This window comes from Schistocerca nitens, chromosome 4 (assembly GCF_023898315.1).
Source record: "Schistocerca nitens isolate TAMUIC-IGC-003100 chromosome 4, iqSchNite1.1, whole genome shotgun sequence".
Taxonomy (NCBI): domain Eukaryota; kingdom Metazoa; phylum Arthropoda; class Insecta; order Orthoptera; family Acrididae; genus Schistocerca; species Schistocerca nitens.
Window position 1 is genome coordinate 692,747,833 of NC_064617.1, and position 25,530 is coordinate 692,773,362.

A 25,530-nucleotide genomic window follows, 5' to 3' on the forward strand; every position below is an offset into this window, starting at 1 on the left:
CTGGTCCTCCTCAACCCAACAAGCCACCTAACTCTACTCAAAAACAGCTATATCAGCACCTCCAGCCATATCAAACATGCCAACCACCAGCAATACCTCCACTATGACAAATGCCATCAATTCCACAACAAGAAGTTCTTTCCGTACAGCCTTGACACAAGTGACCATCACATCCATAATGATAAGCAATCTGTCTCATAATATACCAAGGTTCTCACTGAAGCCTTCACAGAATAAAATTTGCATCCCAATCTTGTACAGAAACAAATTTCCCATATCTTATCTCTCCAGTCACCCACCGCCTCACAAAGTTCCATCACCTGGTCACAGACGTCATTCCCCAGCATTGCAGCAACTGAATCACATTCTCCGCAAGGGTTTCAACTACCTCTTGTCATGCCCTGAAATGGGGAATGTCCTACCCACTATCCTTTCCACTGCTCCCACAATGGTATTCCACTGCCCATCAATCCCACCCAATATCCTTATTCATCCCTACTCCACCCCAGCTACCAACCCCTTGCCTCATGGCTCATATCCCTCTAAAACAGCTAGATGCAAGAGCTGTCTCAAACAGCCTCCCACCACCACCACCACCACCACCACCACCACCACCACCACCACCACCACCACCACCACCACCAATAGTCTGGTCACAAGTATCACCTACCCCATCAATGGCAGGGCTATCTGTGAAACCAGTTACATGATCTACAAGCTAAGCTGCAATCCTTGTGCTGCATTCTACGTAAGCAAGACAACCAACAAGCTGTCTGTCTGCATGAATGGCAACTGGCAAACTGTTGCCACAAAACAGCTGGACCACCCAGTTGCTAAGCATGCTGCCCAACATGACATCCTTCATTTTAATGATCGCTTCGCAGCCTGTTACATTTGGATCCTTCCTAACACCAGCTTTTCTGAACTGTGCAGGTGGGAACTCTCTCTGCAATATATCCTATGTTCCCATAACCCCTCTTGTCTCAACCTTCATTGGTCACTGTCCTCCATCCCCTTCCCTGTTTGTACTCCAGCACTACCCAGTACCAAGCCTTCTATTCCGCCAAAGCACCCACAGCCTTTTTACTTCTCTCCTTTACTGCTCCCACCCCCCACCCCTTTCTAACCTCCCGACAGCACCTAGCTGTCCTACTCTCTCCCCACCTCATTCATGTATGATCCCACAAGCAGCACTTGACCGTCCCCCGACCCCTAGCCTACTATCTGTACCCCTCCCTGCCCCAGCCTCCTCCTTACCCCCACAGTCCAGATTGCTTCTCCCATCATGCACAGTTGCTTGCAGTCTGGCATCAGCAGCCAGAAACAGTGGTCATGTGTGTGAATGTAGAACGAAGATCATGACATGGTTGTCACATTCAAAATGAAAGAAGGAAAACTGAAATTAATGCCTCTCCAACATGTATGTCTCATGAAGTGCACAAAATGGGTCGACAGAAGCGTCCGATCCCACGCGTCGGCTTTGACCCGTGACGTAAGGGTGTTGTCGTGTGTGACGTTATGACGGCGGGGAGTTTGGTTTGAGTGTGGCTGTCTCCAGCTCTGTTTTATCTTATTTTATTTACTTTTCTGATCTGTTCGTTCTATCTCGTGAGATTTTTTTTTAAATTTAAAAACACTTATTACTTATTTTAATTATCTGTTTCCTCCAATTTCTGTTTTAGTTTATTATATTTATCTTTCTGATCTGTTCGTTCTATCCCGTGAGATATTTTTTTAAAAAAGACAAAAAACACTAATCAGCTACTGAAGCATCTTTATCTTCTATGGGTTGCAGAGGTTACGACCCCTGGGGAGGTGGGTGGATATTCATGCATTGCTGTCTTCACTTACACGTTGTAGCTACGCAAGGCGTCTAAATTTGTTTATATTTAGTTTGCCACCCACCCAAACCACCCCATTTCCCGCACTTGTCCCGTTAGTGTCATTAGGCTTCTTGTGGAAAGTGTGTGTGTTTGTTTTTGTTTCCGCCATATTTGTGACATCATGGGTCAAAGCAGACGGGCGGGATCGGACGCTTCCGTATTTCCCACAAAATAGCTAGAATTGAACTGGCAGACACGAAGATAGACCAACTATCCTGACAAAGTCTACTAACAAATTTTCAAGAACCAGATTTAAATGGTGACTCTAGGAATATACTACAACCCCCTACTTATCACTCACATAGGGATTGTGAGGAAAGGATCGGAATAATTACAGCACACGTGCATTCAAATGATATCTTCCTGTGCTCCATACGTGGATGGAACAGGAAGAAATCCTAACAACTGGTACAATGGAACGTACTCTCTCCCATATACATCACGGTGGTTTCCATGGTATGGATGTAGATGTAAAAATTTGAGTGAAGGCATGTGCATTGGTTTTGTTGAAGGAACTATTTCAACATTTACCACAAGCAATTCTGGGCAAACAACAAAAAGGCCTTGCTCAGAACAGTAGAATGCGTACTTCAACTTAATACATATACCAGAATTCAATATTTGAACCATTGCTGCATCTCAATGAATTTGATCAAAGGTGTCAGTAATTTTGAGGTGGCAGGAAAACCTGTGCACTACTTGATATTCTCGACAATACGATATACTTCTAATGAAACTGGTTTAGATTAAGTTTAATACCTGATGAATTTTTTATGTATCGCTATACTGATGCAATGATTTTCACTTCAAAACACGTATTTTTGCAGTCCTTATATGCTATAGGGCATTGTAAGAACTAAACGATAATTCAATAAGATCCGTTATTTTCATGTTCTTCCTTGTGACATAACACACACAATCTACAGGATATACTGGGTATACCAAGTGTCAGTCACAAAGGTTTGGATATTCATAAAGTACTTTGAATTACAGTCCATGTGTGTGAAAAATGTGAATAACGCAGCATTAAAACCATTTGGCTGACTATGACGACTAGCAAAATGTCAACGTCTAGCCTATTAATTACAATTTCTCTGGGGGGTGGACATTGTTAATAAATTATGACAGCTACAGTGTCATAGTTCACTCCTTTTTAGTTGCTGGGGAAATGGAAACTACTAAAAGGTTACTGTGTCAGGAAAATTTTGAACAAGAATATTCGCTCATGTCTTTTTATTCACATGTCGTTCTGTGTGAATATCTCGTTAACAACCAGCTAATTAATATTACCTTCCCAGGCAGGTTAATTTACAGCATCAGATCCTCAACAACACTGTTCTTAAGTACACGCCGACGAAGTCTCTTAAAACATGAACGTTTTGACACCAAAACATTTCCCTCTCCCCTACTTGTCGACTTGTCTTTGCATCACAACATTCCACTCTACTTCCAATTCCAGTTTGCAGGCCGCACTGACAATCGATGTTTATAATATCGAAATATCGCAGCTGATGTAAATTTTCGATGAGCTGTGTCACGCGGTATTCCATCGACACTCGAGAGTCGGGAGGAATTGAGACTATGAGTTTGTTGTGGAGCACTTGAAATTGACGAAATAGCGCAAGGGAACAAGTGGACAATGCATAACATTAAGGATATAAGTTTCGAACCTCTAGTTCAATCCAACTATGTCAAACCTTTGAGAATGCTCTATACACAGGTATTTTTGACAAAAATATGGAAAGCAAAAAATAATTTGTTTCTCTGAGTAAAACAAAATTGGGTCTGACAAGTATGCTGAGGACTGAATGACAATAAATAACTTTATTTCAGTTTGCGACTAGACAAATTTAGGTTGACAAATGGCAAGAAATACAACACAGAAAATGTGTTGAACAGGCATCCAACTTTCCTTTAGACTGACATAGTTTGTTGCGGGTAGGCACTGTTTTGAATATTTTATTAAAACTGTAGTTTATTTGGCGGTCGAAACAATAAATCCAAGCAACAAGAAAGAATGATCTAGACAACATTGCACATAGTAACAATTAAATTTCTCGCTACAAACTGATAGAATTATAGGGAATATGCAACTACTACTCCGTCGCTTATACAACAAAATTGAACTGTACTCTGCACATTTATTCGTCATCGGTTCGTTGAACAAAATCGTTCGTCCGTTTCCCATCACAATGTAACTATTACGGTATATAGTCGTGTCACAGTTTTGTACGTAGCATACATATTATTATTACAATTTTTTTTGAACCTCAAATGCAACAAGAATTGCCTGTCCTTTACAAACAGTTTATAGTTATTTCAGTGTTCTTGGAATCCACAATACTATGTGGACAAACAAACCAAGAAACATTTGTTATTACAGGTATGAAACAATCAGTGTATTGGTAAGTCTCAAAAGGAAGTTTTGTATGTGCTATAAATGAGGCTGCAATCCCTTATTGTGATGTTATGGAGCTGCACATTCCTATTTCATAAAGTTTTGCAATTTATTTTCAAAAACATAAGTATCTTATATATGTATTCTACAGATATAATAAATAATCAAGCTCTCTGAACTGATTTCTGAAAAACAGCTGTATAGACGTTCTTGCAATACATTCATTGACATTTGCTTGTGAATTTCTAAGTGTCAGTAAGCATTTATTTATTTTATTTATCTTTATTCATCCAAGGATCATATCACAATATAGCATATGTCAGTATAATACAGTGCCAATCAATACACCAAAATATAGGACACAGTATACATAAGATGCTTTAAGAGGGTATAACTGGTAATTAGATGGAGGTGCCATCCATTTACCTTAGTGATCCAGAAAACCCCAAATCAAGATGATGGGACAGAGTTGCTCCATCCTTCTGAATATGAAGTCAGTGTCCTAGCAACTGCACTACCTCATTCGGTAATATCTATTGTGTAATGTTCCTTCATTTATACATAAATTGTTTCAGGTAACTTGCAATATAAAACAGTTCCTTTCTTTGCTGCCCACACACTGATGAAACCTGCTGATGACGTCTGTACTGTTTATGCTCACTTGAAATTAAGGGTAGTTGGAACGCCCTATCTTGACAATGTTAAATTTAGTGACTTGGATTCCTGTATTTCAGGAATCCCTGTAGCCGTTGACATCAGACTTTTACAGGTCATTAAACTGTATTTTCTGAGTCTGATAAACTGCAATAATTACATGTCAGCCACTGCTTTCAGAAATACAATTTTTTAATCACACGGTTAAAATTTTGTGGACTTTTTTTGTATGTTATCCTAAATAACATTAATTACATGTAATAATATATTCTTATTTTAGTTCAGTAGACTCAGGATATGTGAGTTTTACTCCCTAAACATTTAAATATTCTACTCGAAGTGGTTTCTGAAATTTAGGGAAAAATGCAATAGAAAATGTAAATTTTCAGGAATGGCTTCTAAAGTTTCAAAAGAGTGTAACTCACTTAATATATGGTTATTTTTTTTTTTTATTTTTAGTCACTCAGAAGCACCCTGCACCACACTGTATATCATCCTCCTGATCTTTTTCCAAGTTTTTTCTTCTTTCTGGACTCCTTAGTGGCCAACTGTGCTGTATACTCTGCTTTACCAATGTGTATCTTGTCCGTCGGTTCAAGTTAGTTTGCTCCAGGAGTAATTCTGATATGCTGTAGCTCTTTCACCCTACCAATGTTGCCATCATTAAAAGCAATAACAGCATCACTGACACACCACTTTAGTGTCTTCATTCCAACAAAAACATTTTTTGGTATGCGAGATTATTGAACGACTCATTAGGGGTTTTGAGTCTGACCATGTAGACACTTCTTCAGTAACTCAGGATTTGCCAGGTCTCTGTAAACAGGTTTTATGCTATCCATGACTGCTGCTGGGATGGAATGTTTATGGCTGTGTGAACTGTTTGAGTACTGGGCATTGTGGTAATTGCACCATGAATCAGGTCCAGGTGGGCAAAGATGGGGTACTGGTTTTTCATCAGTGGACAGGCTGTGGAAGAAGGTAGACCATACTGTTGTAGTTCATTAACCATTTTGTCTGTCAGCCTGCCTCTTATGGTTTTACCATCAGAAAGTTTTTGTTGTTCAAACTCTGTTTCAACTTCCTCAACCTGGTGCCCATCCTCTTCTGGACATGACCAATACAAACACAAAATTTAACCTTTATAACACAGCAATCCACAGTAAAATACTTCCCATTTTTATTTGAAAAACTGTAAATGTTATAATCAGATAAAAATCTAAAAAAAAATTTTTTTTCTGTTCTAACTCCCCTTAAATCATAGTTCCACTCTTTATCACTGCCACTCTCCCTAAGACACCCACCAATGACTCTTGGACTGAGAACATGCTACGATGCCCCCTTGCCTCAATTCCGTACTCCAAATTACTGCCCACCTGAAAAACTAAGCCAATGAACATTACTATCATGTGTTAGACATCTTGGCACACGATTCTTGTGAAAGCACTAAATCATAACCATGTACTGAAATATGCCAAGGTGCTGTAGTTATCCCCTTTCATTACTATCCACTTCTCTGAGTCATCTAAGTAATTTTTAATTACGTAATATACATTACTTGTGAATAACATTTTACCTGCCTGTGTAAAGAAATATTTTTATGTAATCTTTTTCACTTCCTTTGGCAATTTATTATACAATTCTACCCCTCTGATATAAAATGCTGTTTTGAGTTTTTTGTTTCTTTTGCATGAGTAGATATTACTCCAAAATAGCTCTTCTTCCATGGTTATGTAAAGAACTATTAGTGCAGTATTTAGTAATATTTTCCATCATATGAACTCACTTGCCACAAGAAGGATGCCCAATTTCCATGTTTTGTGCCTTTAAACCATACTGCCTAAAGTTCAACACCGAAGGAAAAAATATAGGCACATTAGCTGACACTACATTTTTAGTAGTCTGTTGTTAACTGTAATTGACACATTGTGCTAGATTTTGTTTCTAAGCCTACATTAACTGCGTGGTGGGCTCATTTTCACCTTACACCTAGCTGTCTTTACATTTAACATTCCTCCCCGGCATGGCACCAAATAAGCAACACTGCATAGTACTCAACAAATAGGTTTATGTTTGTGTTTGGATTGTTAAACCTGGATTCCTGAGCTAGTGAGTTGTCAGTACTGTTAAGAAGCCTTTCTGTTACTGTAAAATCTTGCATGCTTTTGATAAGATTAAACAATTTTCTTGCATGTTGGACTTGGATCATAAGGAAGATATAATCCCCTGTAAAATCTGCTATTATTAACAGGGTGTATATGTGCCAAGTAGTAGTTGGATGTTGACAGTCATTAACCAGAAACTCTAGAACACTATCCCCCGCAACATGTAAGTGAGATTTGCTCAGGGGTTCTACTCAACTTGATCATCATTTTCATTGCTATATACTGGAGAAGAAATGCAATGATGAGCCAGAATATTAGGATCATTGTCGGGACAACCGAAGTGTCCGATTCCACCCATCTGCTTTGACCCATGTCGTTTGGGTATTGTGGTGCGTGACATCATTATAGCGCGCAGTTTATGAGCTGGTTGTGTTTGTAGATGTCGTCCTGTTATATTTGATGTCTCTCTCTCTCTCTCTCTCTCTCTCTCTCTCTCTCTCTCTCTCTTTGTGTGTGTGTGTGTGTGTGTGTGTGTGTTTGGGATGGCCGACCTACTTCACAGTGCTGAAATTTGTTGCTGGTAATTAATTGTTTTTTTGGGTCTGTTTTTCTCGAGTTGTAATGTTTCATGTATTTATTGTGTATCGAATGTGTTAGTTTACATAGAGATGTTTGACTGTTGAATTTTTGAGGTGTCGTGGTTTTGGTTCTGTTTTTCGTAGTTGAAGGTGTTGGTGTTTTCATATCAATAGTTATGATTGACCTATATAGGTCAAGGGAAATGACCAATTATAATTTTTGTACAGTTTTATATGCGGGTATTGGTGTTTTGGTATCATCAGCTGTGGTCAAGGGAATTGTCTGATTCCAATTTCTGTAGTTTTTGCTGTAAGCGTTGGTGTTTAGGTATCGTCATCTGCAGTTGACCTATATAGGTCAAGCGGAGTGTCCAATTCCTGTAGATTTTTGTAATGTTTATTTTGTTCATCGGTTTTTTTTTTTTTTTTTTTTTTTTTTTTTTTTTTTTTCCTAAAACCCCCAATTTCTCATAGTTGTCCCATTAGTTCAATTTTATTTTTGGAGGGAGATGCTATTGTCTTATTTATACGTATTTTCCTGTTTGTTGCCATGTGTATGTAGTGAGATCATAGGCGCCTTATTGGAGACATTTAGAATAGCCACTTCCGCCATATTGATGACATCATGGGTCAAAGCAGACGGGTGGTATCGGACACTTCCATAATCCCAGCTCCAGAACCACAAACCACTGACTTAAAGTTTATAGGAATTGTGTGACCTATGCATAGCCATCTGGTGAGACATAACTTTGGAAACCCATTTAGGACTTGTCAACTCCATGCAGTATAGAGTCACTGTTATATTGTGTTTGAAATGTGGACCAACATCCTGTTAATTAGGTGATCATAATGGTGTGGCTCATCAGTATATACATTCTCAAGGTTCCCTGGTACTGAAGGCAGCAGTTGCTTAGTGGTTGCTAGATGGGGTCGACCGAAGCGTCCGATCCCACCCGTCGGCTTTGACCCTTGACGTAAGGCTGTTGTAGTGTGTGACGTCATGACGGTGCGGAATTTAGTTTGTGAGAGTGGCGTGTTTGTAGGTGTCGTTTTGATGCAATCGATGGTGCTCTCTGGTGGTGTGTTAGGTGATGTTTTTGGTTTAGTTTGCGAGTGTGGCGTCATGTGTGAATTTTGGTAAATTGCTTTTTTTATGTAGGTAGGTATGTATATGACTGACAGGGTCAACAGTTTTCAGTTGTCAGCTATGATGGGGGACAGTGCATTGTCTCTAATAAAATTTCTTCGACTATTTGGATTTTTGGATGAAGTCGTGAAGTGTTCAGTATGTCGTAAAGAAATGAGGCTTACTTAAAGTTCCGGTATCTCGGACCAGGGACGGCTGTATGTGGAGATGTCGTAAGGATGACAGGTCAAGGGAAGTGTTCGATCCCAATGTGTGGCTGTGAATGTTGGTATTGGTATCGAGAGATGTTTTTGAGCTATATAGGTCAAGGGAAGTGTTAGGTCCTAATTTATGGGATCAGGAGCTGCTGTTGAGCTATATAGGTCAAGGGTAATGTCCGATTCCAGATGATATTGTGTTTAGTGGTATTTGGGGAGTTTTGTGATGTCGTTTTGCGTGGTTTTGTATGGGGTGGGTGTTTAAATTTGTTTATATTTAGTTTGTCCCCACCCAAAACCCCCCTATTTCCCACACTTGTCCCATTAGTGTCATTAGGCTTTTTGTGGAACGTGTGTGTGTTTGTTTTTCGATGTATTTTCGTCCCCGTAATGTGTACGTAACGACTTTATATACGATATTTTGGAATCGTGGTTTATGGGCGTTTCCGCCATATTTGTGACGTCATGGGTCAAAGCAGACGGGCAGGATCGGACGCTTCCATATTTCCGCTATATGCAATTGAGCAGTTATCCCACTCTATCAAGAAAGATATAGAAATAAAATAGACGTACCAATTGTTCTGAAGAATGTGGCCAGTGAACTACAGTCAGTGACATATTTCAGATGATGGTGAAATTTTATTGTGATTTCATATCCTCTGATGGCATGAATCCCAGATTTCAACACTATCAGGCATTCTTTGGGAGGTAAAGACATGAGGGAATATCCTCTAACAACTGGAAAGTGTACAAGTGATCTTGTCTCCCGAGTTCCTTGACTAGACTTGCATCTGTGCTGAACATTGACTTGGCATGTCAAAGTGTCTAGAAGTAATCAGCCATCTTTGCCGCTTTTCACTAACTGTGATAGTGCGACTCTGTCATCGAGATGCCCTGATGAACATAGTCACTGTATGAACCTTGGTTCTTGGAAAACAGTGTAAGTTGTGAGTCAAAGATTAATTTTGAAAACATGTCGAACCGAGTGTTTATGTACCCTAATACTCTTCTGCTCAACATCCACATAGCTAGCAGCTTTATAATTTCTAAGGAGCTTGGATAGACTGGCATGAATGCCACCTGTGCATGTCTTTTAACACTACTCAGTGAGTCTTTGAAGCAGCTGTCAACAATGATCTTCCTTATTTTTGGACCTATGAACACATTTTCTTCAAATTTTGCATAAACCAACTCTTTAAAATAGATGTACAGGTACCAAAAAGTAGCTGAATCTATGCTTGGCACTTTCGTAAAATTCATGTGCCTCAGCTGTATATGAGTGGGGCTTGATATCTTTGTCACACTGAATGAACACTTCATCAAGGAACTATTTACTTTCTGGCTGCATCCTGTGTCTGGCTTGCCATTTCTTCCTTATGTTCAGGTACCTTTTACCTGTATTACCCCACTTGCAAGTGGAATTTCAGTACATTGTGTACCCTGTTTGCATTCTCATGAGAGTAGTGATTACTTTCAAATCACCACAGGTGCGCAAGCAATATTTGTAACGGCGTGTATTTTCTAGAAGTAATGATATGCTGACGTACTTCTCTCCCATGTGGGCAAAATATCCAGCCAGTACTGATGACACATATCAGTTTCTGTTGTGTCAGTACAGCCTTAGATGAGAATAGCCATAAGGAAACTTAAGAGGAGATCCTGATATTGTGATCTTACCAGCCAACAAAGGCAACACAACTGTGGTTCTGTCTCGCCAGGATTACATTGAGAAAATGCTGGGCCTGTTAGAAGACAGTGCATACCAGAAGATCGACACTGACTCGACCAAGAGGGTGGAGAGGAAGACCGTGCCACTTCTCAGAGAATCTGGCTTGCCAGAAGAGGTTGTTAAAAAACTAAGACAGAGAGCATCAGTTCCACCAGGACTTTATGGTTTGTCAAAGTTTCACAAGGATGGAGTTCCTTTACACCCCATTATCAGCAACATTGTTCTTCTGACATACTCACTAAGTATTGAAAGGATTTGCTTAGTCCATATGACGGGAAGTAGTCGTATCATATTTGCAAGTCTGTAGATTTTGTGGGATTCCGTAATAATAAGCTTAAAGATACCTATATCCTTTAGATTTTTGACATGGTTTTTTTTTTTTTTTTTTTTTTTTTTTTTTTTTTTTTTTTTTTTTTTTTTTTTTTTGCCAGAGTTTCTTTACAGGAATCCGCAGAACTTATTGGCAAGAAAGTTGACACAGAGACAAGCAGCCTTTTTAGGTACATTTTGATGTTGACATACTTTCTTTTTGACGATGGCAACTATGATCAGATGGAAAGAGTAGCCATAGGGAGCCCATTTTCACCAGTTGTTGCCAATATGTATTTGGAATATTTTGAGGAGGAAGTTCTGGAATTAGCCCAGACACTTTCACTGTACAGCCACATGAAGAGACAAGCTGAGTGACTTCCTTGTACACCTTAGTTCCATACACCAGAACATCAACTTCACCGTGGAAATGGATGGAGTGCTCCGCTTTCGGGATGTCCTGGTTAAAAGAAAAGCATACAGCACTTTGGGTCACAGCATGTACCAGAAGAAGACGGACACTGACCTGTACTTACTTACAGACAGCTGCCACCACTCAGCTCAGAGGAACAGTGTGCTCAAAACTTTGGTGCATAGGACTCTCACCCACTCTGACAGCAAAAGTATCAACAAATAACTTGAACATCTGAGGGTAGTTTTCCAGAAGAATGGCTACAAGGAGTGGGAAATTTGGAGAGCCCTGCTTCCTATACCCTCTGTACAACTGTTGGAACCAGAAGAGGATTCTCAGGAGGATGCAGCCATTGCATTTATTCCTTTTTGTGGCACATTATCTGGGAAGATAGGATGAATACTCTGGAAAAACCAAGTGAAGACTGTCTTCTGCCTACCAGCCAAAACAAGTTGGCAGTCACAGAATATTGGCTGATGGAGTCACATGGAATGGGCTATGACCACACTAAGGTTCTGAAACAGACATGCAGCTTCTGAGACTGCATTATTAAGGAATCGATTGAGATTTGATTAAGGGAACTGCTGATAAATTGTGATAGCAGATACATCCTGAGTAAGGTATGGGGCTCCATTACTAGAGTGATCCAGAAGAGATATCAGACATCGAACTTATGTCGCCAGCACGTGCACCTGGGCACGAACCTAGAATGGAGCACTGTGTCAGCAGAAGGATTAGGGGTTGGGATGCTGGGTACAGGTAGCCAATAGAGCGGCTGATCGGAGGGAGAGGGGCAGGAGATAAAAGTGAGTACTGGCCCCATCAGTCAGATCATCAGCACACCCGATGATGGCACGTGGTTGTTTGCCAAAATATATGCCCATTGGACAATTGCCATCTGGCAGTTCACCCATGAACTATTTTGACATAAGACTGTAATGTTACATCTGCTGACATAGACTGCTTAGGAGTGTTGCTTTCAGTCTGTGAAGGTTCTATGTCAACATCGAATGATTCATCCTGTGTCCCTCTTTGTATCGTCCTGATCTCTTTGTCAATGCATCCACATTTTGTTTTTAGAATACATGAAGAGAAAATCACTGTGCTGCCAAGCTCGATAAGCAGTAAGATGTAAAGTGTAGTCAAATGTGGCAAAACAAAAATCACTCCAGACGAAGTATCTGAACACAACTAGTGTCTAGAATGTGAAGAATTGCTGAGGTAATGGGCAGAAATGCTGCATTGTGCTTTAACTCATCCATACACTGAGGTACTGTAATGGTGGCATATCTGTAATCATCAGTAGTACTCAGGGGTTGGCAGGAAGGTCTGAGTTAACTCTTCGGTAGCACAGAAGAAAAGCTTTGAGTCCAACTAATCATCATGTCCTGAGCAGCAAAGGAGAATGATGAGCTAACTCATCAACGACAGTCAAAAGGTTAATAGTGTTTTCTTCTCACAATAGTACCACTGACGCTATTTGCTGTTCAAGGTGATCCATTGTTTTCTATTCTTCCTCCAGCATGAGAATTATGCTTGTCAGTTACAATGACTTAGAATGCTTCAGAAGGGGTGTCATAAGAAAGGTTTTAAGCTCTTTACAGAAAGAAAACTGTTTTTTTATTCATGGTAAATTTTGATAAGATAACTGTTCAAAGTTTTAGAAATACACTCGTTACTGACACATATCTGTTCTGTTACAAAAGTTGAGGGCACTAAAATTCTTAAAGTGCAACAGTGATAAGAATTGGGGTGCAGATCAAACCAGTTTGTTGCTATTTTATGGAGCATTTATTTGTATGCAACTTATTTATGACTGAGTAGAGTATAGCACTGCAAGACTTCCTGTTTTATGATCTCAAACACTATCCACCACGATGAGATCATTATTGTGGCTATAGTGCTTGATATAACAGTACCATAACCAGCCTCTGTACTGATACTTTGAAACAGCTATTAATTGTGTGCTGCATATTGGTCAACGTCAGAGCCCTATTTTAGCTATCATTCTACTACACAAGCTGAGCATCAGATGTTTTGTTATTACCTTCAAGCAACAAAGCTATTTGTCGTGTTAACAAAGGAACCGAGAGAGACTTCATGTTGCATTTATATCTACCCTTAAGTGTGAATGGAAAGAATATCCTCGTAGATGTTTGCGAGGCCCAGTCAGCATTCAATACAGTGCTCATTTGTGTTAGCTCATATGTCAGAAATGGGCCGTAAATACTGAAAAGTGTTGCATTGGCCTAGTATTCTGGAAAGCAGAAGCAAGTTGTAAGGAAAACAATGGTACGTGGTGTTCCCTCCTCCATACTGCCTCTCAAAACAAGAAAGGTCAGTTGGTCAGTAGCTATTTTTAGAAGTGGTAACCCTCAGTATAGAATATACAAAGGCCCATAAAACACTTAGGGAGGGCTTAACTTTGCCAGCCATTTGTACTTCTCAATGGCAACAGTGAAGGAAGAAGTTGGGGGAGGTAAGAAAGGAGATGAAGAGGGAGTGGGTGACAGAGAACTTCAGATTCTTTGAGAATGATGGTAATAGCAGCTGTGTCAGGTTACACTTAGGTAAGTAAACATTAGTCCACCATAAGTAAAAAAAGAAAAAAAAATCATAGAAGATGGCACAAAAGGAGAGAATGATGTGGTGGGATTTTGTGAGAATGTATAAGTGGATTACGACAAAAGGACAATTAAGTGAGGTGGAGCAGGAAGGTTGTAGGTTGTACTGGGTATAAAAGTGGGGAAAGGACAACAAGATAAGGCGAAGGAGATAAGTAAACAAGTGCAGAGAGACATACTTTGTGCCAAACAGTAAACTAAAATTAAGTATCTTGAAAATTAAGATTTGATAGACAAGTGCAACAAATGGTGTGTTTATTGTGAAAGGTGTAAGAATTTTATACAGAAGTTATACATAAGTTTTGAAATACGTCAAAAAGCTGCTAACGGATTGTTCTGCAATTACAGTAACTGCTGAAACATGAAAGGAGGTTAGTGTGCTGAAGGTAAAGGTTGAAATTGTATTGCAATGAACAACGTGTTTTTCTCGAACAGGAATACCAGAAGTTAGAACACAGTCCTACGGCAACAAGACACTGTTTTAAAACATTGTTTAATGTTCACAAAGACCTGATGCCAAAACTATTCATAAGCTCCTCGCCACATTTCAGTGGGTAGGCAGCATGTCTGATGATCTAGTGGGGAATGTTGACCCAGCAACCTTTAGTTACACCTGACATTGCTGCCACAGCTTCTGGAGTTATTCAGCAAAATCTAAAGAAATCTGTTGGAAGCATTGCAGCAGAAAATACTGAGGAAGAGTCTACACATGTTTCCTTTCAAAGTCAAAAGTGACCAGGCTGTAACTGTTGGAGCTGTGCCACAGAGGGCTGACTTTGTGAACTAGATCGTCACAACAGTTGATTATGAAGAATTTGATATTGGCTGCATCTGGTTCACGTTTTGGGGTTCCAAAATTCCCCATTTGTGTGAAGCAAAACCACTGTATTCTTCCAAAGCTATTTTTTGGGCTGTAGGGCAGAGTCATTATTGGCTCTTTTTTCATGCAATAATGATCACTAGTGAACATTACGTTGCAATTTTGGAACAATTTGGCACCACACAGCTAGCACTGGAGGCTCGACTGGGCACCGAGTGGTTCATGCAAGATGGGGCCAGACCACTTGGCACCAAATAGATTATTTTTCTTTTTTGATGAATAGTTTAGGAATAGAGTCATTCTGTTAGATTATTGTGAATTTAAAAATGAACACGTACAGTCACAACTGCAAGAATCTTCTTTTTTAATGAGGTTACTGGTTTCAGTGTGCCCTAGACCATCTTTAGACCTCACACCATGGTGGTAGACAGTGGCTGTCAACGGAGCACTGTCACATCATGCTGTATGAGCTTGAATCGGTGATCTGTGTGGCATCTGAATCCACTTCCATTGGGGCAGTACAAGATGTGATGAAAATTTCATTATTCATGTGCACCTATATATACATTTTCCATGAGGGCAACCGCTATTTTCTCTGTTGAGTGTTGCAAAGCATTTTTGGTATCAGAAAGAAAGATGCTTCCACTCTCCATCGTTGTGTACACTGTAATGAGAATGTCTGATAAACTAAAACTGTGTGCTAGGCAAGGACTCGAATGTAGACCCTCTAGTTGTTTCCAGAAGGAATCATTTATCCATTGGTATTTGTTCAGTAAGATACACTTAAGATAGTGTGTGGGGGTACAGAAAGTAGGAGACTGGTACTGACAGAGTGAAGCTATAAATCAGGCTGTGAAGTATGCCCAGATAACTTACTCAGTAAGAGCATTGCCCATGCAACAAGGGTTCTTGTTCATGTCTTAATGTATCACACATTTTTGACACATTAGGGAGGTCTGTGTTTTGTGCTCATTTCTGAGGGTGCTCCTAAAAAAAGTCTCCTATTGTTTGGAGCTGTACAGAAACTGTTAACACAGTTGTTGGCCACACTGTTGTGAGTGGTGCTTGTTCCGCTCAAAAATAAGCACGCATAAACTTCACAATTGTGAATTTCCCACAGTTATTAGATTTTTGAATGCAAAGTGCATTAAACTAGTTGAAATTAATTGCCAGTTGACAGGTATTTATGGACAGTCATGCATGGGTATCCAAAACCATTTGGAAGCAAAGTAGATAGTTTGCAACCAGTCTTATTGAGATTCACCACAAAGAAAGGAGCAGTAGGCCGTCAATTTCTGATGAGATGGTCATAAAATTAGAGGAAACTTTGCACAAAAATTGAAGGAGCACTCTAGGTGCTCTCTACATTTTGGATTCTTAGGTTTCCTGAAGTGCCATCCACAGGATTTTAACTGAAAAGTAGTAATTTCAGAAGGTGTGTGCAAGACATATACCATGCATGCTAACAGGAAACCACAAATGGTGACAAATTTATCTTCCCGTGAATTTCTTCATCATGTAAGGAAAACTTCTTGGACTCGATTGTCGTGGGTAATGAAACCTGGACATTTCACTCAACACTAGAGACAAAACAATGGTCATGAGAGTGGTGCCATCCCTCTTCTCCCAAGCTACAAAAATTCAAACAAGCACAGTCTGCCAGTAAGCTAGTGGCGACAGACAACAATAAATGCTGGCATGTACTGTGAAACGCCCAAAAAACTCAGGACCACTCAGAACCTGAGAAGAGGAATGTTGAGCAATGGTGTTAGCATGGTGACTGGAATGTCATCACCCTCCCACCTTATTGTCTGGACTTGGCATCATGCGACTACTACCTGTTCCCTGAGTTGAAGGAACATTTGTATGGGCAGTGGTTCTGCTCTGATGATGAGCTGAAAGATGAGGTTCATCATTTCCTGAAGGACATGGCAGCGAGTTGGTATGGCATGGATGTTGTAAAACTGCCACAATGTTTACAAAAATGCATCAACAAAATGACGTTTATGTGCAAAAATAAAGAATTCATCTATTCGTAAAATGATGTAACTATTATAGAAAATAAATGGTTGGTTGTGTACCTAAAAAAAAAAAAATCAAATATTTTGGAACTGCTCTGAAAGAACCATTATTTGATGCCAGCATGGACAGTGTTCCCTGTAATTAACTCAGTATATTTAATGGAAAATCCAGGATAGGATAATGTTATGAAAAGGATAGATGCTATTCACCATATAGTGCAGATGCTGAGTCAAAGAGAGGCACAACAAAAAGACTGTCAAATGAAGCTTTCGCCCAAACTGGCCTTCATCAGAATAGACAACACACACAAATGCAACCCACACATACAGAACCACAGTCTCTGGCTGTCAGGACCAGACAGAACTATGTTTGACAGTCTTTTTGTTGTACCTAACTGCGACAGCATCTCTGCTATACGGTGAGTAGCAACTATCAGTATATTTAATCGTGTTACCGATGAAACATTTTGTAGGTAGCAAACTAATACAGAACTAGTTATAAAATTAATCAGTTGAGTTTCTGGGAGCTCGTGTTACTAGCAGATATTTCTTTTCCTGCAGTATGAATATAATCTATCCCTAAGATTGTTAAAAGTACTTAGAAAACTTCTCTGACAGAGAACAGTGTGATCACAGAATTCATCTTCTTTTACAGAATGGCATTCGCAAAGCTTGGGATTTATTGAGAATTCATGACAGGTACAGATGCCCTTCTCTTACTATATGTATTTAGCACTTTTATTGCTATATTTAATTAAATGTTTTCTGATTTTCAGTGTAGCAGTTTTACTATTCAACACGACAAGGAAAGTGTTTGTATTTGTTAGACAGTTTCGACCAGGTAAGTATTCAGTTGTCACAACCAGTAAAAAAAAAAAAAAAAAAAAAAAATGTGAATTAGCTGGTTAGATTTTGCAAGATTGATTTGGTTACATGAATAAAAATGTTGATTTACATCAATGAAAATCCATGGATGGAATTGAAAAAGGAAGATGTGAAGGCAACGGTGCACCACGTTACTGAGGTGTTAAGCAGTCAAAAAGCACATAAACAAGATTTTTGAATTTATGGTGTAGCATTTGGACCATATGTCCTTTAGAGGTAACAAACAATGTACTTTTTAGAGAAATTGTCCTTGCTTTCAGTTTAATCAATTCAGGGACACCACCAAAACCTTAAATCATGCTGGATGTATGTCTGCTAGAGCCCTTAGGAATGTAAGTTCAGTATACTAACCACTGTTCAGCTCACTTGGAGCAGCAGTTTACATTCCCGCATTCTGAATTTGTATGATGCGGTCTGTCAGTTGGCTGCTCAGCTTTCTGCTATGAGAGTACGATTGCATCACTGTAAGAGGGAAGCCACTAATACTACATTTTAGTTTATCCAAGCATAGTATTATGGAATACACAATCAGAGTTACATAACATACCGACAGGACAGTTTTGATAATGATTAAGCATGTTTTTGTAGGTCTGTTTGCTCCAAGGAAGGACATTGTATGAAAGCTTCGCTGTGAATTCAGTCTTATAATGCAACTGATTTCAACATTAAGTATACAGCCAGCGGTTACCTTTACCTCTGCTATCGTTCGATACTGATTCATAAATATACAAAATTCATTTTTTAATGACAATGAAAAATACTATTTGTGTTACAGTATTTCTACAATATTTTTGTCAGTGATTTACAAATTGTTGACTTGTTTTCTATGATCAAGATGTTTGGCTTTTTCAGTGCCTTTACCTAGAATTCATTCACATTTGACATTCTGCCAGTTTTCTACTAAACTTGGGCTTCATGAAGTCAACAGTCCTGCAGTCTGGGTACCTCTAACAGCGTTAGTAATTTAGAGATTGTGGACGAAAGCATTGAGACATTGCAGCAAATTTAGAAGCAATCTGCCAATATAAAGCATAAATTGCAAGCTAAGTGTAAAAAGAAAGCCTTAAAAAGAATGTGAGCTCCTTACTGCTACATTGTGTTCATTTAAGGACAATAGGAAAACACATATAACACCTTAGGTGATGGTTAGTAGGTCACTAGTATTCAGTTTTGGGGAAAATATTTTAAAGAACTGTAGACAGAAAATAGAGAAGGATTTTTGGAAACAATTAGTAGTGAAACAGAAATAACAGAAAATTATGGAAACATTTCTAGAGATGGTAAAAGATTCAATCAAATCTTTACAGACTGGAAGAGCTGCAGAATTGGAGGAACCGTAAATGAAGTGTTGAAATATAGTACGATAAATAATATGAACTTTTAAGAAACCTTTTTGAAACATGTTTAAATAGTTAGTCCACCCCAGAAGATTTTGATGTAGGATTTACATCAGCAATTCATAAGAAAGGAAAAAAAGGATGAGTTGACAGTTATAGAGGAATAACTGTGACTAATATATTTAGCAGACATTATGCAAAGATTATTAAACATTTTTAGAGAAAGAATATAGGGAAAATGAGGTCAAAAAACAAGCTAGCATCAGAGCAGGAAGATTTAACTATAGACCATATATTTTGTTGCAACAAATGCTGTAAAATAAAAGTATTTGATATCAACCCTTCACTTAGTATTTGCAGACACAGGAAGAGCTTTTGATGATATACCATTATGCAGCTTGTGGAAGCCTTTAAAGTCGTGTAATATTAATACTACCATAAATAAAGAAATTCAGAACCTATATGAAAATGCTACTGCAGGAACAAAAGTACAAAACTATCTCTCACCTGGATTTAAACTTACAAAGGGATTACATCAGGGATTTAGCCTATTGCTGTCTCTTTATAAAATATATTCAGAAAAAGCGTTGGAAAATTGGAAGAAAACATGTAAGAACATGGAATCCCAATAAATGATGGTACTATATCTTCACTACAGTGTGATGATGACCTGCTAATTTTGACACAAAATGAAGAAAACATTGAATATATCACCCATAAATTAATGGAGTAGTTTAAATATGGGGCCTTGAACGCAACACAGCTAAAACAAAATAAACATTAATAGCAGGAATAAATTGAGATTTGGTACTGGAAGGATGGAGAGGAAAAATTGCACATACTGAAGAGTACAAATATCCAAGAGTAAAAATCATGTAAGATGATAGTCAAGATAAGGAAATTAATTCAAGAATAAATGCTGAGAAGCTCATTATTCTAACATTAGATATTATACACCTGTCAAAAAAAGTTTTGCATCACCCCGGTTCCTAGAACTCCTGAAGATAGATGTTGACTGTGGATATTGTATCACAGACACAGTCCCTTTGACTGTTCACAGATGTCACTAAACCCGCCCAAAGATGTAAACAACCATGCATAAGCAGCACCTATTGCGGGGGGAGGGGGGGGGGGGTGTCAAGCAGCTGATCAGTTCCAATCATACCGCCATGAAGGAGGTACATGGTTCGTGTTGTCTGTAGCTCAACCGTGCCTAGACCGTCAATACTGCAGTTTAATTATGTCTGCATTGTTACTTTGTGCCGGAAAGGGCTCTCAACAAGGGAAGTTTCCAGGTGTCTTGGAGTGAACCAAAGAGATGTTCTTTGGACATGGAGGAGATACAGAGAGACATGAACTGTCAATGACATACCTCGCTCAGGCCGACCAAGGGCTACTACCACAGTAGATGACAGCTACCTGCGGATTATGGCTCGGAGGAACCCTGACAGCAATGCCACCATGTTGAATAATGCTTTTTGTGCAGCCACAGGATGTTGTGTTATGACTCCAACTGCGTGCAATAGGCTGCATGATGCACAACTTCACTCCCAACATCCGTGGCAAGGTCCATCTCTACAACCACGATACCATGCAGTGCGGTACAGATGGGCCCAACAACATGCCGAATGGACCGCTCAGGATTGACATCACATTCTCTTCACCGATGAGAGTCACATATGCCTTCAACCAGACAGTTGTCAGAGACGTGTTTGGAGGCAACCCAGTCAGGCTGAACGCTTTAGTCAAACTGTCAAGCAAGTGCAGCAAGCTGGAGGTTCCCTACTGTTTTGGAGTGGCATTATGTGGGGCCGAGGTACGCCGCTGGTGGTCATGGAAGGCGCGTAACGGCTGTACGATACTGGAATACCATCCCTCGACCAATAGTACAACCATATTGGCGAGGCATTCGTCTCCATGGATGACAATTCGCGCCCCCATCGTGCACATTTTGTGAATGATTTCCTTCAGGATAACGACATCGCTAGACTAGAGTGGCCAGCACGTTCTCCAGATATGAACTTTATCCAATATGCCTGGGACAGATTGAAAACGGCTGTTTGTGGATGACGTGACCCACCGACCACTTTAGGGATCTATGGCAAGTCGACATTGAGGAATGATCCAGACTTGACAAATAGTGCCTTGGTGAACTTGTCGATTAGCAACCACAAGGCAATTGATGCTAGGCTGAATACCATAACACCTGCAACCATCAAAAAGAAACAAAAAGTACATACATTTAAAAAAGCTGATAAAAACGCTCTTAACGTCTTTTTAAGAGGCAGTCTCCACTCCTTCCAATCTGATCACATAAGCGTAGAAAAGATGTGGAATGATTTCAAAGAGATAGTATTGATGGCAACTGAGAGATATATACCTCATAAATTAATAAGTGATGGTACTGATCCCCCATAGTACACAAAATGGGTCAGATCACTGTTGCAGAAGCAACAAAAAAACCATGCCAAATTTAAAATAATGCAAAATCCCAAAGATTGGCAAATTGTTGCAGAATTTCAAAATATAGTGCATACTTCAATGCAAGATGCTTTTAATGATTTCCATAACGAAACTCTCTTGGAAACTGGCAGAAAACCCAAAGAGATTCTGGTCATACATAAAGCACACCAGTGACAAGACGCAGTCAATAACTCCACTGCGCAATAACAATGGCGAAGTCACTGATGACAGTGCTAAAAAGCAGAGTTATTAAACAAGGTTTTCTGAAACTCCTTCATCAAAGAAGATGAAGTAAATATTCCTGAATTCCAGTCAAGAACAACTGCCAAGAGGAGAAACATAGAAGTAGATATCTTCGATGTAGCAAAGCAGCTTAAATCACTTAATGAAGGCAAGGCCTCTGGTCCAAATTGTATACCAGTCAAGTTCCTTTCAGAGTAAGCTGATTCAGTAGCTCCATATTTAGCAATTATATACAACTGCTTGCTCACAGAAAGTTCCGTACCGAAAGACTGGAAAATTGCTCAAGTCACACCAATATCCAAAAAGGGAAATAGGAGTAATCCGCTGAATTACAGGCCCATATCACTAACGTCAATTTGCAGTAGGGTTTTGGAATATATACTGTGTTTGAACATTATGAATTACCTTGAAGAAAACAATTTATTGACACATAGTTAGCATGGATTCAGAAAACATCGTTCTTGTGAAACACATCTAGCTCTTTATACTCGTGAAGTAATTTTTAGATTTCCAGAAGGCTTTCAACACCGTTCGTCACAAGTGTCTTTTAACCAAACTGCATGCCTACGGAATATTGCTTTAGTTGCATGACTGGACTTGTGATTACCTGTCAGAAAGGTAATCATGAAAGTCATCGAGTAAAACAGAAGTAATATCCAGGGTTCCCCAAGGAAGTGTTATAGGCACTCTATTGTTCCTGATTAACGACAGGAAACAATCTGACCAGCCCTATTAGATTGTTTGCAAATGATGCTGTCATTTGCCGTCTTATAAAATCATCAGATGACCAAAACGAATTGCAAAATGATTTAGATAAGATATCTGTATCGTGCAAAAAGTGCCAATTGACCCTGAATAAAGAAATGTGTGAAGTTATTCACATGAGTTCTAAAAGAAATCCACTATATTTCGATTATGCGATAAGTCACACAAATCTTAAGGGTGTAAATTCAACTAAATACTTAGGGATTACAATTACAAATAACCTAAAGTGAAATGATCACGTAGATAATATTGTGGGTAGAGCAAACCAAAGACTGTGATTCGTTGGCAGAACACTTAGAAGGTGCAACAGGTCTAGTAAAGAGACTGCTTACACCACGCTTGTGCGCCCTATTCTGGAGTATTGCTGTGTGGTGTGGGATCCACATCAGGTGAGACTGACGGATAACGTCAAAAAAGTTCAAAGAAGGGCGGCTCGTTTTGTGTTATTGTGAAATAGGGAAGATAGTGCCACAAACATGATACGTGAATTGGAGGGCCAATCATTAAAACAAAGGCATTTTTATTGTTCTCATGAAATTTCAATCACCAGTTTTCTCCTCTGATTGCGGAAACATTCTGTTGGCACCCACCTATATAGGGAGAAATGATCATCACGATAAAATAAGAGAAATAAGGGCTCACGCAAAAAAATTTAAGTGCTCGTTTTTTCCCTGCACTGTTGGAGAATGGAATGGTAGAGAGACCACTTGAAGGTGGTTCATTGAACCCTCTGCCAGGCACTTTATTGTGAATAGCAGAGTAATCATGTAGATGTAGATGTAAATGCATACACCCACACATTCCCGCAAACACAACTGACACACATATGAGTAATGTCACAGACTTGCCTTGGCAGCCTGAGACAATGATCGTATGTGTGTGTGTGTGTGTGTGTGTGTGTGTGTGTGTGTGTGTGTGTGTGTGTTTGTTTGTTTGTTTGTTTAATTTTATTTCAGAAGAAGGCCTCCTCACTGAAAGCTTATGTGTTTAGTAGTCTTTATGTTGTGCCTGTCTGCAACTCAACATCTCCGCTGTATGGGAAGTTGCAATCTATCTTTATCATAATATTGACAATACCATGGGTCACACAGTCAGAAACCTTACCCAAGTCACAGTATGTTTGCATGATGATAATTTTTGGTTTATTGACTAGTATACCATTTATCAAAGTACATACAACCACTTCAGTTGATAGTCCATTTTAAAATCAAGACTGGTTACTGCTGAGAATGATTGTTATGTCCTGTGAGTTTACAAATAATTTTGCACATTTTCTCAAAAATTTTTGTACGCTGGAAATGATGAGATAAAGTAGAAAATCTTTATCTACTTTTGTGTGAAGCGGCCTAGTATCATCATGTCTTAACTCTTTCTAGGAAGATAACAATATGTAAAATATTCATTACATGAGCCTCTTAAAGCCCAAATGGTGCAACTGTTTGACTCACCATGGGTTATAGTGATAAAGATAGCATCCGGGAACCAATTATGTTGTATGTTAATGGATCCAGCAATGAATATTTTCTATCACATTCGCATTAGCATATTAGTTTTTCTTTGTAAATATTTATTGTTTATTCTTGTTTCTCTGACATGTTCTGTGTTCTGGATGATCTCCTCACTATGATCTATTCAAATGTAAAGTATGTCTAATCTAATCCATTCTAATTTAACGCTGATCAGTGTTTTTTTTATTTTCTTGCTAGCTTATTACTAAATGTTAAAATTTACAGTTGCTTGTGTGGAATCTTTTATGAGTATAAAACACATCACCTTACACATAGTAAGGTAAATTCTACAATATTACATGGCTTGAGAAACAGAAAATGCCTCAACAACATCAATCAACACATGGCAGTACAATTAAAAATAAATTACAGTTAACAATGTAAAAAAAGGCAGATTACTACTTACCGTAGAGAAGACACGTCAAGTTGCAGACAGGCACAATTAAAAGTCACTCACATATAGCTTTCAGCCACAGCCTTCATCAGTTACAGAACACACACACACACACACACACACACACACACACCACACAAGCAAGCACACCCACCTCACACATACTTGACCGACAACTCCAGCATCTCGGGCCAGAATGTGACATCACGTAGGATGCAAGTGGCAATCTGGAGGCGGTGGGGAAGGGGAACGTATAGTAATGAATGGGTGGGGAGAGAGACGAACACTCTCTGGTGGAGTGTGCAGGGACTAGGCTGCCAGCAGGTGGAACATCTGGAGGTTTTGGGGCAAGGAGGTGAGGGAAAAAGGAGAGGATCGGGGAAAGATGGGCAGTTGCATTGGTAGAGGGCTGAAATAAACAGGATGAGATATGAGAATAAGGAAGAGATAATAGGACAGAGGGGATGGAAACTGTTGGGTGGAGTATGTGGGGACAATATGATACTGTAGGTTGACGCCGGGATAATTATGGGAGAGGAGAATGTGTTGCAACGATAGCTGCCATCTATGCAATTCAGAAAGCTGGTGTGGAGGGAAGAATCCACATGGCCTGGGTAGTGAAGCAGCCATTAAAATCAAGTGTTTTATGCCACGGTGGTCGTGTGTGTGTGTGTGTGTGTGTGTGTGTGTGTTACTTACTGATGGAGGTTGTGGCCGAAAGCTATATGTGAGTGTCTTTTAATTGTGCCTCTCTCTCTCTCTCTCTCTCTCTCTCTCTCTCTCTCTGTGTGTGTGTGTGTGTGTGTGTGTGTGTGTGTGTGTGTGTGTGTGTGTGTGTTTACTGACAAAGGCTGTGGCCAAAAGCTATATGGCTGTTGACCAGGTATTATGAAGGCAGATCCAGTACTGCAAACAACCACCTACAGTTAAAATGTAATCTAATAAATGAACAAAATCAGAACAGATTCTGTAACGCTGACAATAGTGTTAGTAGGTGGGTAATTGATTAAGGTCTTTATTGTACATAGTGGTAGAAAGTAGTTGTATACTGCTTGACA

At 39.4% G+C, this 25,530-nt stretch overlaps 2 protein-coding genes across 2 annotated transcripts in view; one reads left to right on the top strand and one right to left on the bottom strand.

The window, feature by feature from the left end:
• LOC126251927 (syntaxin-7) overlaps positions 1-3,370 on the bottom strand; it is a 98,391-nt gene extending 95,021 nt beyond the window's left edge. The window contains exon 1 of the mRNA XM_049952678.1: positions 3,174-3,370. The gene's annotated coding sequence lies outside the window, so the exon portion shown is untranslated. The remainder of the gene's footprint in view (positions 1-3,173) is intronic.
• A 52-nt stretch (positions 3,371-3,422) lies between these two features.
• The window catches only part of LOC126251928 (uridine diphosphate glucose pyrophosphatase NUDT14-like), a 95,317-nt gene continuing 73,209 nt past the window's right edge, over positions 3,423-25,530 (top strand). Inside the window, exons 1-3 of the mRNA XM_049952679.1 lie at positions 3,423-3,603; positions 17,533-17,576; positions 17,654-17,718. Coding sequence (XP_049808636.1) covers positions 3,523-3,603; positions 17,533-17,576; positions 17,654-17,718 — 190 coding nt within the window. The 5' untranslated portion in view covers positions 3,423-3,522. The remainder of the gene's footprint in view (positions 3,604-17,532; positions 17,577-17,653; positions 17,719-25,530) is intronic.